Source organism: Colobus angolensis, unplaced genomic scaffold, assembly GCF_000951035.1.
Source record: "Colobus angolensis palliatus isolate OR3802 unplaced genomic scaffold, Cang.pa_1.0 Scaffold947, whole genome shotgun sequence".
Classification (NCBI taxonomy): domain Eukaryota; kingdom Metazoa; phylum Chordata; class Mammalia; order Primates; family Cercopithecidae; genus Colobus; species Colobus angolensis.
The window spans coordinates 200534-218076 of NW_012123454.1; the positions used below are offsets into that span (position 1 = coordinate 200534).

The window sequence follows — 17543 nt, forward strand, 5'->3', positions numbered from 1 at the left end:
CTGAAACAAGAACACATCCTTACCCCAATCCCAAAAAAAAAATCATCATCATGCAGACAGTAAAAATGTAGAAATTTAGATCTGCAAGAGAACTATGTCACACCGTAATAGCTATGCCGATTTACTCAGCCTAGATCAGGGACAGACACCTTCACCCCCAGCCTCCAGTGATTATATTTGAAACTCAGTAACAAAGAATGTGGTTAAAATGTTATGTGGGAGCAAGATGTGGGGAATTCAAAGTCATCACATTGCAGATATATAAACCGACCATAAGTTCATGCTTGGCTCTCTTACCAACAAGAAATTGTTTTAATACTCTTATAAATATTAAGAAGTAATTGAATGATAAAGGATGACACAGAAGGCTTGTGAAGTGAGAGAAGCTGTGGTTATGATGGTGATGAATAGGTTGGAAATGAGCAGGAGAGGCAGATGCTGATGGACATAACGTGCCATTACCTACTGTTGTTCCTGGAGCCTCAGTTCTAAGAACTGGTTCGAGGATTGTGGCAGGAACTGATCAAAAGTAATAAAAGAAACCAAAGAGATTTTGTGAATGCATGAAATGTCAGAACATTCATCTTACCACTAAACATCAGATTTCTAAGGCTGCAAAATTAATTTTTTTTTTTTTTTTTTTTTTTTTTTGAGACGGAGTCTGGCTCTGCCACCCAGGCTGGAGTGCTCACTGCAAGCTCCGCCTCCTGGGTTTACCCCATTCTCCTGCCTCAGCCTCCCAAGTAGCTGGGACTACAGGCGCCCGCCACCTCACTCGTCTAGATTTTTGTATTTTTTTAGTAGAGACGGGGTTTCACCGTGTTAGCCAGAATGGTCTGGATCTCCTGACCTCGTGATCCGCCCGTCTCGGCCTCCCAAAGTGCTGGGATTACAGGCTTGAGCCACCGTGCCCGGCTCAAAATTAATTCTTAATATTGTAACTCAAAAGAAAGTGGATGCATTTTTTTTTCCTTTGAATATTTCTCCAAATTGTAATCAGGTACTCATTTGACTCAGAAGATAGTCAGCCTTTGGATTTTGCTGAGCATCTCACTGAGGTCAACAGTAAGATCTTGTTGTTGGTTAACCATCTGATTCTAATGAACACTAGAAAATCTGGCTAGCCATTTTCTTAGAAAAAGATATGGTAAAGACTAGAATTTTTGTGGAAGCCAAAAAACCAAAGAGCACTCATTATAAGCAGTAATCAATAATGACAGATAGAACATTTACATTTGAAAGCAAACACAGTGTAGCAGAGAGTCCCTATGGTGATCCCCAGTGGTTTCTATCTCTGGTGTTAACACCTTTGTGTCATCTCTTCCCCTTGAGTATGCGCTGGATCCCTGACAACTTTTTAACCAATAAAATAAGGCAAAGGTGATGGGTGTCACTCTGTTGAATAGGTGCATGTGCTAGGAGTGTGTCTGCCATGCTAGCACAAGGGAGAGACAGGGAGGGAGAGACGGATGGGGAAGGAGAGACGGACGGGGAGGGAGAGACGGACGGGGAGGGAGAGAGGGACGGGGAAGGAGAGACGGGGAGGGAGAGACGCACTGGGAGGGAGAGACGGACGGGGAGGGAGAGACGGACGGGGAGGGGGAGGGAGAGACGGACGGGGAGGGAGAGATGGACGGGGAGGGGGAGGGAGAGACGGACGGGGAGGGAGAGATGGACGGGGAGGGAGAGACGGACAGGGAGGGAGAGAGGGAGAGATGGATGGGGAGGGAGAGACGGACAGGGAGGGAGAGAGGGAGAGGATGGGTTATATAAAGGTGTTAACCCCAGGAGCAGGGAATCATTGGGAGGTTGCCCTAGAGTTTGTGCACCACACATACTAACAGCCAAAAGGAAGCTGAGACTATACTCATTAAGAGACTAAGTCTGTAGTAAACACAGCTGTACTTAAGTAGCTGAAGAACCAACTCTCAGTTTTTGGTACCATTGGGCTGGGTATCTTCAGTTCTAAGAACAGAAAAAGCATGATCCTGTGCAGAAGTAGGAGTCATTGAAGTCCCCTAGATCAAATTTAAGCTCTTGAGTAGACATCCCAGCCCCCCTTTAATTCATCACTGAACAGGAGGGTATCAACGAGTTATCCCCTGTCTGGTGAGCCAGCTTCAACACATTCCCTGCTTAACAGCCTCTGTTCCCTCATCCTTCTACTCATTCAGTTTCTATGCTGGTTTCTAATTATCCTGGATATTTTCCTCCTCTAAATATTTGCCACGCTTCTAGGAGGTGGCATTTATACCTCTATAATCATATTTATTGTATGGTATAAATAAGAAATTATATTTGCATAAACATGCTGCCTCATATTCGTTTCTAACTGGTTATGCATGAAGAACTTTTGTTTACAACTACAGTGTAAACTGGGAAAGAAAACATTCTTCCCACTTCTGATGTATGGACTAATATGGCTTTGGGGAATTAGAAGAGACTTAATAAAAGTAGTTGATTTAAATGATTGTGCTGGCTCAATACTGAGCAGCGTTATCTTGAAGACAGGAATGAAATAAAAGAGCAAGAAGTGTAAATAATCATCAACAGAGAAGATACCTACAAAGGAAGCAAGAGGTGCTAAGCTATTCGTGTTCTCCTCACTAACCAGTAGCTTTTACTCTGAAGAGATATATAGGGCATGACACAATAGATTATGTGTACATAGAACTTATAGTCCCAATCGTGGTAGACTGCTTGGGTTCTATAAAACAGAAACTACATATTTACCCAGTTTAGTTTGAGGTACTTCTGGATGGGGCGTGGTTTTAGGTTTGGGATGTGGACGACGGGTTCTTTTTGTTGTTGTTGGAGCTGAAGGAAGAAAATTTAGGATTAATATGGTGCTGATGGCTCCATTCACTGTGAATAGGATGACATAACTCTAAGTTTTAAAATACTTGTTAGAGTTTGAGTTGAGAGAACTCTGTCACTTTGGTTTGAAATTTTCTCCCTCAGATTCTTAATAGGTTTTCTTTGATAACTGAAAGTTCTTCAGAGACAAGAATTATACATACAATTATGTTCAAGAAAGAAACATTAGAAACTATCATTATTTTCTCGAAAGTGTCCCTAATCCAAATCACTGCTTAACTCTGATGGTGTGAGAAAGGTTCTAACCAACCCTACACTATTCACTTATAATTTAAGATAACTAGGGCAAATTTTTCACTTGGTGATTTACTAGACTAAGTATATAAAATTCACAGGAACATCAGTAAAGCAAACAAAATTATATAGAACTTGAAAAACAGAAAGGTGCATACAGAAACTGCATGATATCATCATTTGATACTGTGTTGCTGCTCTAAATAAGGAATGTATGGGGAATTGTAGTTGGATCTTGGCTATAAGAATATAGTTCAGAGACTCAGACGTGACACAATTTCAAGCTGGGATATGGAGCAGATAGCTGTCTTGAATTAAGTCCTTGCATATTTCTGTTAAAAAGAAAGCTTTCCATATTTTAAGATGAATACTCTAATGAGATGACAACAAAAGATGGTTCCATTGCCTGTACAGCACCATAGCAAAATCTGACAATGAGTAAGAAAAAGCACTTGCTGAAGGACATAGAGAGTCATTACCTGAAGATGTCCCAGGAGTAATAGGTCCAAAGTCTGTAGCAAGAAATGATCAAAAGCAATTTTAAAAAGAAATAAATGTTAAACACACGAGAAAAGCCATCATTCTCTTGAAAAGTGAACTTTACCATCATAGCATTGGTTCTATAGCCACAAAGCAAACATTTTAAATTTCTCAAGGGAGGGTACGTATTTATTTGCTTTTATGAAACAGATATAACCTCAGCATCTGTAACATGGTTAGCTACCAGTTTTTCTTATTTTTATATTATCTGATAATACAGTAGAAAACCCTACTTAGAAAAATCTTAGAATATCTAATAACGTTATGTTTAAAAGTTAGGAAAAACTAATGTGAAAGTAAAGTTACACTATAAACTGGAAAACAAAGCCCTAGTTCGTGATGATGCAATTACTGATATGTTTAAGCAGATACACTGATGAATGACTAAAATAGATAATGCTCTTGTTTGTTGAGCGTGCACCTTGGAAAAAGACCAAGACCTCTGTTCAAACAAAGGCATACAAAGAGCCAGATATAGAGGGTCATTCAGTCCATCAAACTTGTTAGTGCATCTCTCTGTTATCAGCACAGAAAAGGCCTGACCCCTAGGTTAGGAGAGCATGCTGGAGCCAATTGGCTCAAACCCAATCATCGAAGTCAGGCATTCGAAGTGCTCTTTGTAGACCCGTCAAAAGCAGCATTACTGTCCAACTAAAAGAACTTTGCCTTTCTTACAATCAGGTTGCACTTACAGTTCCTATCCTTCCAATGTCACCCTCACATGACACCTTCCTGCCTCTGTTTATATGATTCCTACCCATCCACCAATAAATCTACAGGCTCTACAAATTTCAAGGTCCACAAGATGAGCTCTTGCTCTGCTGCCCGGGCTAGAGTGCAAGGGTGCAATTACAGCGACTGCAGTCTCGACTTCCTGGGCTCAAGAGATCCTCCCACCTCAGTCACCCAAGTAGTTAGGACTACGGGTGCACATACCTGGCTAATTTTTCTTAAAGTTTTTGTAGAAATGGAGTTTTCCCTAAAGGTTCACATTACACTTATCAGCCCACAGATGTTTTGCTTCTCTAAGAATTAACGATGTGCTTAACAGTTGGTAAAATTTAATAAATATTTGCTTTTCCTCACACTCATGTATATCTATTATGAAGAGTCTCACACAAGAGCAGCTTCCTTTAACTCAGGTAAGTCATTTGTTTTTTTCTAAAATATTCCTCACAGATACAAATGTTCAAAATGTGTGGCAGGTGGAACTAAATATGCTAACTAGACACCTAATCAGGTCCGTTTTTGCTGAGCTGAGGAATCAAAGAGAAAAATGTAATGGAATGTCAGAGAAGCAAATAAAATACGCAGGTCATCATTCTCTTGAAAAGTGAACTTTACCATGATAGCATTGGTTGCAAATAAAATATGCAGGCACCAAGGAGGTCCTCACACAAGCAGCATGAGAAGTCACAGGTATCGCCAGAGCACTGTGTTGGTAGCAGCTGCTTTCCATGACTTGGGCCTTCACCCCAAGGGTCAAGTGGATTATAAGGTGGCATGTGAAACTGCCACCCCCATGCCACATCCAATGGGATGCCACAGGGACAAGGAACCACATATTATTTACCTAGTTTAGTCTGCGGTGTCTCTGGGCGTGGCGTGGTTTTATGTTTGGGACGTGGACGACGTGTTCTTGTTCGTTGCGGTGTTTTTGGAGCTAAAGAAAGGAAACTGGTTATTGTCGCCTCATGACTCCAGAAACCAAAGAGAGGATTACACATGGTTCTAGGTTTTCTAAAGTTTTCCCAAGTCTTGAGAAATTTGTCTCTTTGGTTTAGCATTTTCTTCTGATCATCTATATGCAAAAATATGTATTTTTGGTCTACTGACAGGTCTTTTGAGACAGATGGAATATATGTAATTTAAAAAAATAAACTGCAACTTTATTATTGGTTGCTGGTATAGGATTTTCGAAGAGGGTCCAGAGCCAAGGAAAGTCAGACATAGGCACATAGACATCACATCAGAGAGGGACCCAGGCCCACCTGCTTTTGGGAGAGTGTACTAAGAAATTACCTGGCTCAGACACACATTCCATTAAAAGTTATTAGTATAAGCACATTTCGTTTTCTAAAATAGTTGGTAGATAATAAAAGTTCTCTGTATATCTTAAAACAACAGAAAGTAAGATGCCCACAGAATTATAATTGATATTTATCGGGCAGCCATTCCTAATTGTATTTGAAATTCAGCTTTAACGTAGAACAGTACTGGAGCAGAATCACAGGCTCTGTCAAGTATTAAAGCTGGGTAATATGGGAAAAATTGGACACAGACGCTGTTCGCTAGTGGCATATGGCCTTATAACCAAGTAACTTGTTTTAAGCACTTTCAATACATTCAAAATGAAGAATATAGTTCAATGACAAGAGGATGATGAGAAAATCTTATGAAAGAAAAACCCTTAGCCCAAATAGTGATGGAATAGACTAGACAATGAGCAGAAAAAACTCAGACTTAAAGACATAAGAGGTCATTACCTAATGTTGTCACTGGAGCCTCAGTTCTCACAGTTACAGGCTCAATGTCTGTGGTGGGAACTAACCAAAAGCAATACAATAAACAATGGAGATTAAGAAATATAGAAAAAGAAAATTATTTTGAAAATTAATCTTCTTAACCCTTTAATGTTTTAAACGCATTTCTGAACTCTGGGAAAATACTATTTGTTTTCCCCTAACTAGCCATACTATCATATCCATTTATTTCACAAAATATCCATACCCTTTGCATCCCTATAAGGGCAATGAAAAATATTTTTCTGTATTTCATTATCTGATTCCAACAACATAAGAAACCTGGACCCAAGAAAATCTTAGTTGTCCAATATACAATTTTAAAGTACTCTAAAAATTTGTTATCAAAGCTTCCATTGGTATTTTAAAAGTTTTCACCACCATTACTAATTTGTTTTGAGAGTGGTAGTTGTGAGGAGAATTAGAAAAATGTTCTCAGTCTATTTACTGGAGATTTGTGAGAGTTGTGCAAAAGTCTTGTACCTTTTATTTGTGATAAATGTGATACTGCTTCTTACTCTGTCTCCTTATTCATTTATTTCAAATGGCTAATTAGGAGATAATTATTCAAGTAGAAAACAGAGATAATTAAGAAAAAGGTCTAAAAGGTAATGATACAACTTTTAGTCTGGATAAAAAGGATTTCTATAACATTCTGAAATTGATTATACATAGATATAAAATTAATCAAGAATTGTAACTCTCTGGTATTAGCATCTCCGTTTATCTTCCACTAAACCCAGAAGGCTAAATGCAACATTCAAACATCTCATCCTCAAAAAACTCTTTAGGCATTTATAGAGAGGCTGACTTTCCCTTATTGCTCAAGACATCATAGCAGAAAGTTGGTTTACGCCACCGCTATGAGCATCTTCAGAACTAAAGGCATATATAACAGAAGAGATGGAGGAAGCCAGGACAACAGGATGACAACAATATTTATAACTAATTGCCTTCAAACAAAACAGAGAATCCTTATTTTGTTTGCAATTTTGCATCACAAGATGAATTTAGCAACAGAAAGATCAATTTGCATATGAATAATGTGGAATAGGAAGAAAGGACTTTTGCGAGAGAGACAGGTATGTACCATCACGAGCTCCTTATAAACACACTGAGGACAAACTCCAACCAGTTTTTCATTGCTCCCCTCCCACATCCATAAATTGCACCCACACAGAAGCAGAGGTTTCAAAAAATGTTCTGGTTTGAAGAATGAATATAGACAGAGTGACTGTAACTCAAGCAATCTGAATGTCTCTGAAGGTGATGGAAGAAAGAATAACAATTATGTGTTACAAGCTGAGCAGCAGCTGGAAGCATGCCTAATGATGTTAAAAATGCCCCTGCTGAAAATAGTAAACAATCTTTAAAAATGAAAAAAAAATGGCGAATGACAATTGTGCATACTGTAGCTAATGAAAAAAGAGATGAGAGGAGCAAGTTCAGAGAAACATTGGCCAAGAAGGAAGAAAACATCATTACCTATGGTCATCGAGGGAGCTTCAGTTTCAAATGGAACAGGCTCAGAGACTGCATCATAAAAAACAAACAGATATAAGTAATAAAAGGAAGTCTAAACTTTTGGGTGCTCACTGGTGTTGAATTCAGAGGACAGAGAGCCTAGTTCATTCTAAGTTAATACAAATTGTCTTCTTGATAGGTTAATTTATTATGTGAGATGCTTCTTAGCAAATTAAAATTTTATAGTAATTGGAATCTTGGGAGAAACTTTCAACTTCAAAACAGTTGGATTCTGAGAACTGTAATATAAATATCTTCTTATATGGTAGGAAATTACTCAGTTAATAGTTACTGTTTAAATGTTGGCCAGGCACATTGGCTCATGCCTGTAATCCCAGCACTTTGGGAGGCCGAGGTGGGTGGATCACCTGAGGTCAGGAGTTCAAGACCAGCCTGGCTAACATAGTGAAACCCCATCTCTACTAAAATACAAAAATTAGCCAGGTGTGGTGGCAGGCGCCTGTAGTCCCAGCTACTGAGGAGGCTTAGGCAGGAGAATCGCTTGAAGCTGGGAGGCAGAGGTTTCAGTGAGCCGGTTGTACCACTGCACTCCAACCTGTGTGACAGAGTGAGACTCCATCTCTAAATAAATAAACAGAATAAAATAAAATGTCAATAGAGTATTTTAGAGGAAGCTAATTCCTGATTAGCAAGTCTTCTTTTGAGTTGTGCCGATAAATGAAGAACAGTGCCAGCCTTCTGTGTGTATTAATAGTGCTTACTAAAATCACCTTCAAAAATGTTTCAGATACAGAAAACTCAGGCTTCTGTTCATTACAAATTCAGAAAATAGGCCTAAAAAAGCCTTAAGAAAATGAAATGCCAGTCAATCAGGTATAAAATTTACTAATTTCCTACATATTGACTTGTTCATTTAGCACTTAAAACATCAGTGTGGCTACTTGGAGAAGATAATGAACAAAATTATGGTATTTGGGTTTCTATGATTTATATGATATGACAGATTGTAAACATTTTCAGCCATGTTTCCAAAGAAAATCCTGTTAAGCTAAAGCACTGGAAATTTTGTTTACCGAATTTAGTTGGTGGCATGTCTGGTTCTGCTGTGGTTTGGGGTTTAGGAAGTAATTGTTTTGGTGGTTTTGAACCTGAAGAAAATTAGAGTGCCATAATTAGTGTTACAGCTGAGCTGTGAATGTGAAGATTACTGTTACTTACACATTGTTTTCCTATTTATAAGATCAAAGCATTGAAAGTAATGATTACCAGGCTGAATTTGAGGTGCATCTGGTCTGGGTGTGGTTTTAGGTCTCTCAGATGGTTTTGAGGCTAAAGAAAAAGGTACTACAATTAGCAAAATGGGTCATGGCTGTTGACTGTCAAAATCAGGGACAAGTATACAGAACAAAGACACTACAAATTCAATGAATCTATAAAAATTTCTGGGGTGTGGGAAGGGTGAAAAGCGTGTCTATTTTAACTACACGCTAGCATAATTAGTTTTTTCAGAAAGGAAAAATAATCACTAAATGCTCAAAATGTGTTTTTGAGCAAAAGTAACGAGGACTGTCATAAGACATTTTTTCTATACAAATAATTTCAAAATAGACAAAGTATATTAGTTCCATGTCTTTGATCAAAAGGTTTTCTCCAGTATACAAACAGTAAGGTAGAAATCTGATTTCTTAGTTGGCGATCTGGAAGTAATCCATAAACATTTGAAATTACACATGAGAAATAATGTTACATGGCTGCCGATGTCTGGGATTTTCCAAAGGAAAGCTGTGATAGATTTTGAAACTATAACGAAATCATTATAATCAAACAGTTTTAGCACTAAAAACAGTAAAACCAGCCTGGGCCTTTCAATGCTGTCAACTTCCAAAGACCATCACTAGTTTTACATTGGACTCCAATCAAGAACGATCTTGGTGCCTCTAGTGATCCAAACCTACTCAAAAACATTTTTCAGAGAAACAGAAAAGCCGAAAAAGCCATTTTTTCATGCAGCTTTTTAAAAAGAAGAAAGTCTTAGAAGTTGAATCAGTAAAGCAATGAAATGCTGACCATGGCACTGGAGTAACATTTTGCTATTTGTTCAGTTCAGGATGAGCAGAGAGGTCCCTGTCTGAGAAGGAGTTGATGGTTTTCTCAACCCCAGGAAACATATAGGGCAGACAGATGGTCAGCAGAGAACCAGGAAGTTGTGTCCGAGACCACAGACTTTCCCTAAATGAGCACAATGGATTGTTTTAGAGCTCTCCTATTTTTAGGATCTTCAGACCCAGACAGCAAAGGTGAGGAAAAGCATGGGATGAAATTGTGATGAGGTGGTGGAACTGCGGTCATGCCTGTAATAGAGAGTGGGGAAAGCAAAAGCTACAACCCATGAAAGCAGCTAGGGTGGAGGGAGTAGAATTACCAGTTGTGGGCACCAAGGGCTCCGGTTGTATCGTGGCAGGTTCCAGAGCTACAGAAGCAAACACCAAAAACATGAAATATTTCAAGAAGTGGCATCTTGAGGAGGGAGACATTATGCCTCAAGCTGGGACATTCTATCTAAATGATGCATTTTTTCTGAATGTGATTTTCCCTTTTACATTTCCCATTTTCCTTTCTCCTTGTTGCTTTCCCACACCTCATCTGCCATGAATGTACATCATAAGATTTCGAAGTGCCTTACTTTAATAGTTCACTTAATGGGTCAGTTTTCTGCTGTGTGTACCTAATAAGCATGACTGCGAATATAAACATATTATATGAAATATTACATATATAAAATGAATATAGAAAATCAGTACAGATGCTCATTCATAAAAGTCAATTCCACTGGTTCACTAAAGCCCAGCTGCTCAAGTAAGCTGATATCAAACCAGAAGCTGCCATATTCCACTTTCTATGTTAATTGGAACTTGAATATCACATTTACCCGGTTTGGACTTGGGCACTTCTGGACTAGGTGTGGTTTTAGGGCGGGGACGGGGGCGGGGGCGACGACCTGGTCTTTTGGTCTTTCGTGGTGCTGAAGAAAGAAAATTAGCAAGTTAATACAAGAAGGGTGGATTTACAAACTGATGATAAATATTACATCCATCTTAGAAGGACATTTAAACTCTTTGATTTACTGTGGACATGTTTCCATCTGTTTTGCAAATTTCTATCATTATTTACATAGTTAAATGAGGTCTTGAATAATTTTTTTGTCAAAGATTAATAATTAATGTGCAAGAGATCTCTCTGTTCTTCCATTTTGAGATGGAAAATCTCAAAACTTTGTACAGCTTAGAGAAGATAGTCACTCAAAAATATTGAAGGCATATGTTCAATAGGAACATGAGAAAGGTTGCTTTTATAAAGCCATTTGGGATAAAAATTAAAATTTGGCCTAAGATTTAAACGGAGAAATTTTTCATTTAAAATATCTACAAATCAACAAATCCACAAATCAACAATATATGCAGAAGGCTTTGAATTCAGTCCTTGTTTCAAGAAAGGCAACTTTTAAAAAATGAGATAGAGTTTATAAACGATATCTATAGGACTTAACTTTTTTTCTGAAGAACAGAGCACTCACACACAAAAATGGACATTAATGTATTAATTCATTAATGTGAGCCTGTCAACTCAGATACCAGCAGTCAGGAAAAGAGGAAACAAAGGTCACCCACTCAATAACTCTATTACCTAATGTTGTTGTTGAAGGTTTGGTTCCCAGTGTTTCAGGTCCTAAGACAATGTGAAAAAATCACCAAGAATCAAGATCAAAGGAAAAATGACATGTATTTAAAACATGGAATATGCTTAATTTTTAATTACTAGGTTGAGCAAATATAAACGGTGAAACTTATCCACATACAAAGTTTCTTTTCCACTTCAATAAATTCCTGTGTTTTCGACAAAGCCAACAAAAAAATATAGCCAGTCAGTTAAGTTTGGAAAGAGAAATGGAACAAAAAGGCATGATTCTCATTTGGAATATGTGACTGTAATAAAGTAACCAGCAGTTCATGTTATGAAGGAAAATATGGGTAATTGGCTAAGATGGCACCAGAACACTTTTTTTTCCCCCCCTCTTTTGAAGAAAAGGAAGCTATAAAGATTGGGGTTGGTTTTTTATTTATCTCTTTGAGTGGATTTCCTAGTGACACATCAGGGTATTTAGATCTGGAAAGACTGGCACTTTTCAAGAAAATCTGCAAAAGTTCGAGTTCTGAAAGTAAGAAAAACACCTCCAAAAGAGAAAACATAAATATGTCCTATGAAAGTCAGGGTCCTCCCTGGCAATAAACAGGTTAGAACAAGTTCAGGGCGTATTCCTCAAATGTAATTGAAGGAGAATAAAGAATGTATTAAATTTAAATTAGCATTGCTTTCACGGGTGTCTCAGAACCACTGCTAAGTCAAGCATAGGCTGAGAGTATATCTCTGGGCAAAAATGGCTGGAAAAAGATCTAAAGGAAAATTAAGAAATATTAGGCTGGGCACAGTGGCTCATGACTGTAATCCCAGCACTTTGAGAGGCTGAGCTGGGTAGATCATCTGAGGTCAGGAGTTTGAGACCAGCCTGGCCAACATGGCAAAACCCCCATCTCTACTAAAAATATAAAAAATTAGCCGGGCATGGTGGCTCAGGCCTGTAATCCCAGCCACTTGGGAGGCTGAGGCAGGAGAATTGCTTGAACCTGGGAGGCAGAGGTTGCAATAAGCTGAGATCGCGCCACTGCACTCCAGCCTGGGCAACAAAACAAGAGCGAAACTTCATCAGGAGAAGAAACAAACAAACAAACAAACAAACAAAAAAACCCCAGAGTTGAACATGGAGAGTGTTAAAGATACTTTGTTTTCAGTCATTAAAAAAAGCTTTATTACCTATTGTTGACTGTGATGGCGGTAGAGTCTGGGGTTCTGGGACTGCAATAAAAGCAAGTAACATCAAAAACGATGCTGAAGAGCACCACCTAAGACAGAAGTCACACGTTCTTTACTATAAACGGTGTTCTCTCCTGGGTGAATGATTAGGTTCTACTGGCTTATGCCAGTGACGTTCAACCTTCCACATCCTCTCTATAAACCACAAGAATTGAGAATTCTCATTTTTGTTGTTGATCTTTAGTTGTTACTGTCACTTCCCAATATTCTGGTTTGCCTCTGGTGCTGAGGAAATACTAACTTAGAGAGAATTCTGGGTAGCCTCTCTGAGGTTGTTCAGAGTGTCCTGTCACCTGCTATTTGTTTCTTGCAGGACAGCCGGGTTCATTCAAGGAAATGGAAAAGGCAACAGACTTACCACCTGGTACTGTGTCTGTGCTGTTAGATTGCAATCTCCAGCATGGCTGGACCTGACGTTCTCTCACAAAAAAGATAAGAATTAAACTTACTGTTCAAAAGCGACCACAAGTGTTCATATGATGCCCCCTGTATTCACTAGTATCTATTGCTGGTAAACAAATTGGTTCACATGTGAAACTCAACCCATTTGGATTGGTAAATCAATGAGTCCAAAAGCAGTTTCAGATTTCATAAAATGCTACATTAAATAACAGTATCTAAATACTCTGATAAACTTTTCAATGTTTATTCAAACTAGCAATAAGTAAATTAAACTTCATGCTGAATTTAGTTTGGTTACATATTTGGGCTTAAAAAAAAGATTACCCAATAGGTTTCTTATTATTTTATGAACAAAAAGAATTGTTTAACAAGGAGAAATTTAAAAAGGAATTATTTTTGGAATGGAAATAAAAAGTTAAGACTCTTTTTTTTCTTAAAGAAACTAATCAATATGGCACTCATAGACCATCTTAATAGAACTGAAATTCTTCTTCTACTTATACATTTCTAGTATTAGACTTATCAGGAATGATCTCTGATATTACTTGAAAGGGGAGTATGGCAGGTTTTGAGAATATGTTGTGACTAAAAAAGAACTATAACAATAGTTTCTGTGTAGCAACTAACAACAATTGCTTCTATATATCAACTAGTTTTTAGCAATGGAAAAATATAATAATGCAGGCAGAGAATTTTTATTTCTTCTAAAAGAAATGCATAATAGCATAAAGGGCTATTTAAAGGCATTATCATCCATTAACATATCTGTGATCAAAAAATTTTTGTGTTGAGGCTAAAGAGTACCAATTAGGTGCAAAAGAAGCAGGTTAAAGTTGTTTTTAAAAGCCCAGAATTCTGATTTCTCAAGAACGTGTGCAGAAATAGACTGTAACAGATGAATGGCAAAAGCAGTAGTGATGTGTCAGACTGAAGTTCATATAACAAAGTAAAAATTCTGAGTCTGTGTGTGAGTCTGTATGAGAGAAGAGAGAAGGGAGGAGGGAGGGTGTGTGTATGTGAGAGGGAGGGAGGGAGGGAGGGATGGAGAGAGCGATGGAGAGAGGGAGGGAGGGATGGAGAGAAGGAGGGAGGGATGGAGAGAAGGAGGGAGGGATGGAGAGAAGGAGGGAGAGGATGTGTGTGTGTGTGTGTGTGTGTGTGTGTGTGACAGAGAGTGAGGGAAGGGGAGAAGAAAGAGTATGTGGGAGAAGGAGAGAGTGTGTGTATGTGAGAGAGTGTGAGAAAGAGAAAGGGAATTGTATGTGTGTATATGTAAGAGAGTGTGTGTATAGGTCTAGATATCTCAGATGCTATAGGACAAGAAGAAAATAAACATCAATACATGAAATATAATAAATATCAAATAAGCATTCATACCTGAAGATAGCAAACAAAAATTTTGAAACTTCAAGATTGTAATTCATGTTTTTGATTGTACAAAGTTGCCTTCCACAAGTGTGAAAAAAATAAAATTTGCTACTCATTGCATGTTTTAGATTTCACAAAAATTAAAGAATGTTGTTTTTAAAATTATAAGGAAAAATCTGCATTTTTGAGTTCCTGAGTTTGGGACCAAATAGGGATAGAACTCCATCAATTAAGCTTCAAAGTCAATTGCACATAAAAACAGTAAAGGTCTATATTTAGTAAAAACAAATATATCTTCTGATACGACTTTCTTCTGTTTGACAATCATAAGGTATTATGGGTATAGGTATAAAATGTTGCATAATAAAGCTGAGTGGTCTGTAAATGACTAAGCCACTCATCTCAGTACAAAACAAAGACAAATTTGAGTCACATGTGTGGCTAGGAATGAGAACAATTAACAATTCTATCCACTTGGAAGACAGCTAAGTGAAACAAACACCTGTAATTGGGGGCACTCCCTTATTTTCAGTCCATTTAGAAGCTTACAGATTAAACCACGAAGGAAACAACTCCCACTGGATGAGGTAGACAAGTTAGATATGGTAGGTGGCTATGGTTTTTGAGAAATGCACTGACTTGTACTTATAAAACAAGCCCAAATCAATGTAGATTTTTACTCGTTGATTTAACCAGCAAGCAAAGCCAAAGGAAAAGGAGCCTGTAACGGAAAGTGAAACAGAAAAATAGAAGAGTGTGTGGAGAGGGCTGGGAAAAGCCTCAAAAAGCTTGGGTGGTTTATTTGCTCTTCCGAACCTTGGCTAGAAACAGACATCTTTAGGAGAGCTATAAAGGTGGTCTGCCCTAAATAAAGATAAATATAATTTAAGAAGCTAAAACCAAAGCAATAGTTTGTGGAGATCCAGTCATCATCCTGTGTTGCTATGGACCATTCAAGGTCCACTTGAGTTGGCACAGGCCTAGGTGTGGATTCTTAAGTCGTTACATTGCTGTTAGAGGAAAAGGGGTGGATTTTCTTTGATGATTAAGAAATCAAAGGAATGTAAACACATTAGTCTCCAAGTAATTCTTCCCATTTTAAAAGGAAATGTCAAATTAAGAAGTCTTTTTGCTCAAACACCTTACAATGATAAAAATATAACCTTCCTCCCTCATTTGTATTAAAGAATTTCCTCTCAGAAATCTTTTCTTAGAAACCGCTGAAATGAATAACGTAACCTATCATATATCAACTGTAACCAATGTTTGGAGAAAATTTTTGACGATTTCCAATTTTATGTTGTAATAACAGAAATAATTACTTTGAGAGAAATCCTTATTTAAATTTGGTGACTCAAGCAAACAGTACTATTTTATGATCTGCTTGGTAATAGTCCTCTGTTCAAAATACAGCATAGTTACTACTTTATCCCAAAGCTCTCTAAGCATGTTTTTTAAATAAGGATGTATATACCCTTCTCTCATACAGTTAACTGTCAGAGTTATTTGATTTAAACCACTATTAAGGCTTTTGAGTTTTATTAGCTATGCTTCTTTCTCCGAAAAACCTGAGTGAGATTTTTCATTCCATTTCTCTGACTTGGAGACCTCATCCATGGTCACAGTGTCAACTACACTCCCTCTGCCTGATCCCTAATTTCCTTCAGTCTGCATCTACACCTGGAAATCTCACTGCTTCTTTACAGGGAGTAATGAGAATTCTTTCTTTAAGCAGTTACATTTTTCTTCCTTAGCCATTTCATTGCAAAAATGAATCATGCCCACTTTAGCAGAAAATCTCTTGCTTTAATAATCCTACTTTGTAAACATGCCATTAATGAAAATGCAAGTTCAAAATCCATTAAACATTATAGTGAGAAATATTTTCTTCCTAGAGCTAAGGGTTTAAAATTTAGATAATGATGACACTGAGTGGTGACAAGGTTCCCTGTAGTCAATCTTATAAGTCAGCATTTAAGACTGCTACACGGATCACAGATAGATAAAAAACTCCAAGATTTGGTCATCCAATATGTTCCACAATCTTTATGTCTTAAATTATTATATATGTAGAATGATCCCCTCCTGCAAAAGGAGACTTTTTTTTTTTTTTTAAAGAAAACACTACTAAAAATTCCTAAGAGGTAAACAGAGGTCAGTGTTCAGAAATCAGCTCCAATTTAGAAGTCTTGGAGCATTAGGAAAATACAGGTCTTTCTGGTCTTCTAGCCTGAGAACTGAGTAACTCTAAAATAATGCAGAGTTCTTAGAAGACAGAAACACTTCTCCCCTTTCCAGCTGAAAGGCTATTGTTTATGTGATTAGAATTCCAGTCAACATTGGTATTGGAAACTATTTTGCCATACTAGACAAGGGAGTTCTCAATCATTCACATCATTACATTTCTGTGTTTTCTCTGTGATGCTCATGAACATTGCTCAGAGCAATGCTGTGATATCACAGTGGCTATTTATGATTAGATCATTTCATTGCATGCTTACACTTTTCATGGAAAAAATGTAACAAATATCAAAATACAAATCAGAAATTCTTGCTCCAAAGAATTGCATAAAACTTGTTTTCAACCCCAATTTTGGAATATTCAGAAAAGTTTAGGGTAATTACCAGGTTTGGTGTGTGTCACTTCTGGGCTGAGAGGGATTTTAGGTTTCAAAGAAATAAATTGTGTTTTACTGGGAGCTGGAAAAATAAAGAAACAAAATAATAAACAAATCAATATTTAGGCATTTCAGTGTCTAAAAGCACAGAAGGAAAACCTAGAAATAAACTATACATTAAGTGGAATGAACTCATTGTCTTGGAAGATTTTGGAAATACTCCATTAAAAGAATATTTCATGATCCATTCACAGAGAAGTAATTTTCACTTTGTTTAGAAAAAACATTTCAGGAGTATATTTAACTAGCAAATATAGCATTGCTACTAAATAGGCACAATAACTATTCAAAGTAAAGATAGTTATTTAATCTATGATTTAAAAAAATCAGTCTAATTATTTTGCACCCTTACTTCATATTTCTCAATCACATCTAAGTCTGACCACTAGGAAAAAAAAGCCACCATGTTTTACAATTAACATTCACTGACGTACGTGCAGGATGTGCAGGTTTGTTACATAGGTAAACTTGTGCCATGGCGGTTTGCTACACCTACCAACCCCTCACC

At 37.5% G+C, this 17543-nt stretch overlaps 1 protein-coding gene across 1 annotated transcript in view; it reads right to left on the reverse strand.

The window, feature by feature from the left end:
* The window catches only part of LOC105504673 (target of Nesh-SH3-like), a 119856-nt gene that overhangs the window by 81769 nt on the left and 20544 nt on the right, over positions 1–17543 (reverse strand). Inside the window, exons 9-21 of the mRNA XM_011932176.1 lie at positions 16983–17057; positions 12528–12569; positions 11343–11384; positions 10588–10680; positions 10081–10128; positions 8925–8987; positions 8732–8806; positions 7659–7706; positions 6138–6197; positions 5225–5314; positions 3591–3623; positions 2734–2817; positions 463–519 (exon numbers count right to left, since the gene is read on the reverse strand). Coding sequence (XP_011787566.1) covers positions 463–519; positions 2734–2817; positions 3591–3623; positions 5225–5314; positions 6138–6197; positions 7659–7706; positions 8732–8806; positions 8925–8987; positions 10081–10128; positions 10588–10680; positions 11343–11384; positions 12528–12569; positions 16983–17057 — 810 coding nt within the window. The remainder of the gene's footprint in view (positions 1–462; positions 520–2733; positions 2818–3590; positions 3624–5224; positions 5315–6137; positions 6198–7658; positions 7707–8731; positions 8807–8924; positions 8988–10080; positions 10129–10587; positions 10681–11342; positions 11385–12527; positions 12570–16982; positions 17058–17543) is intronic.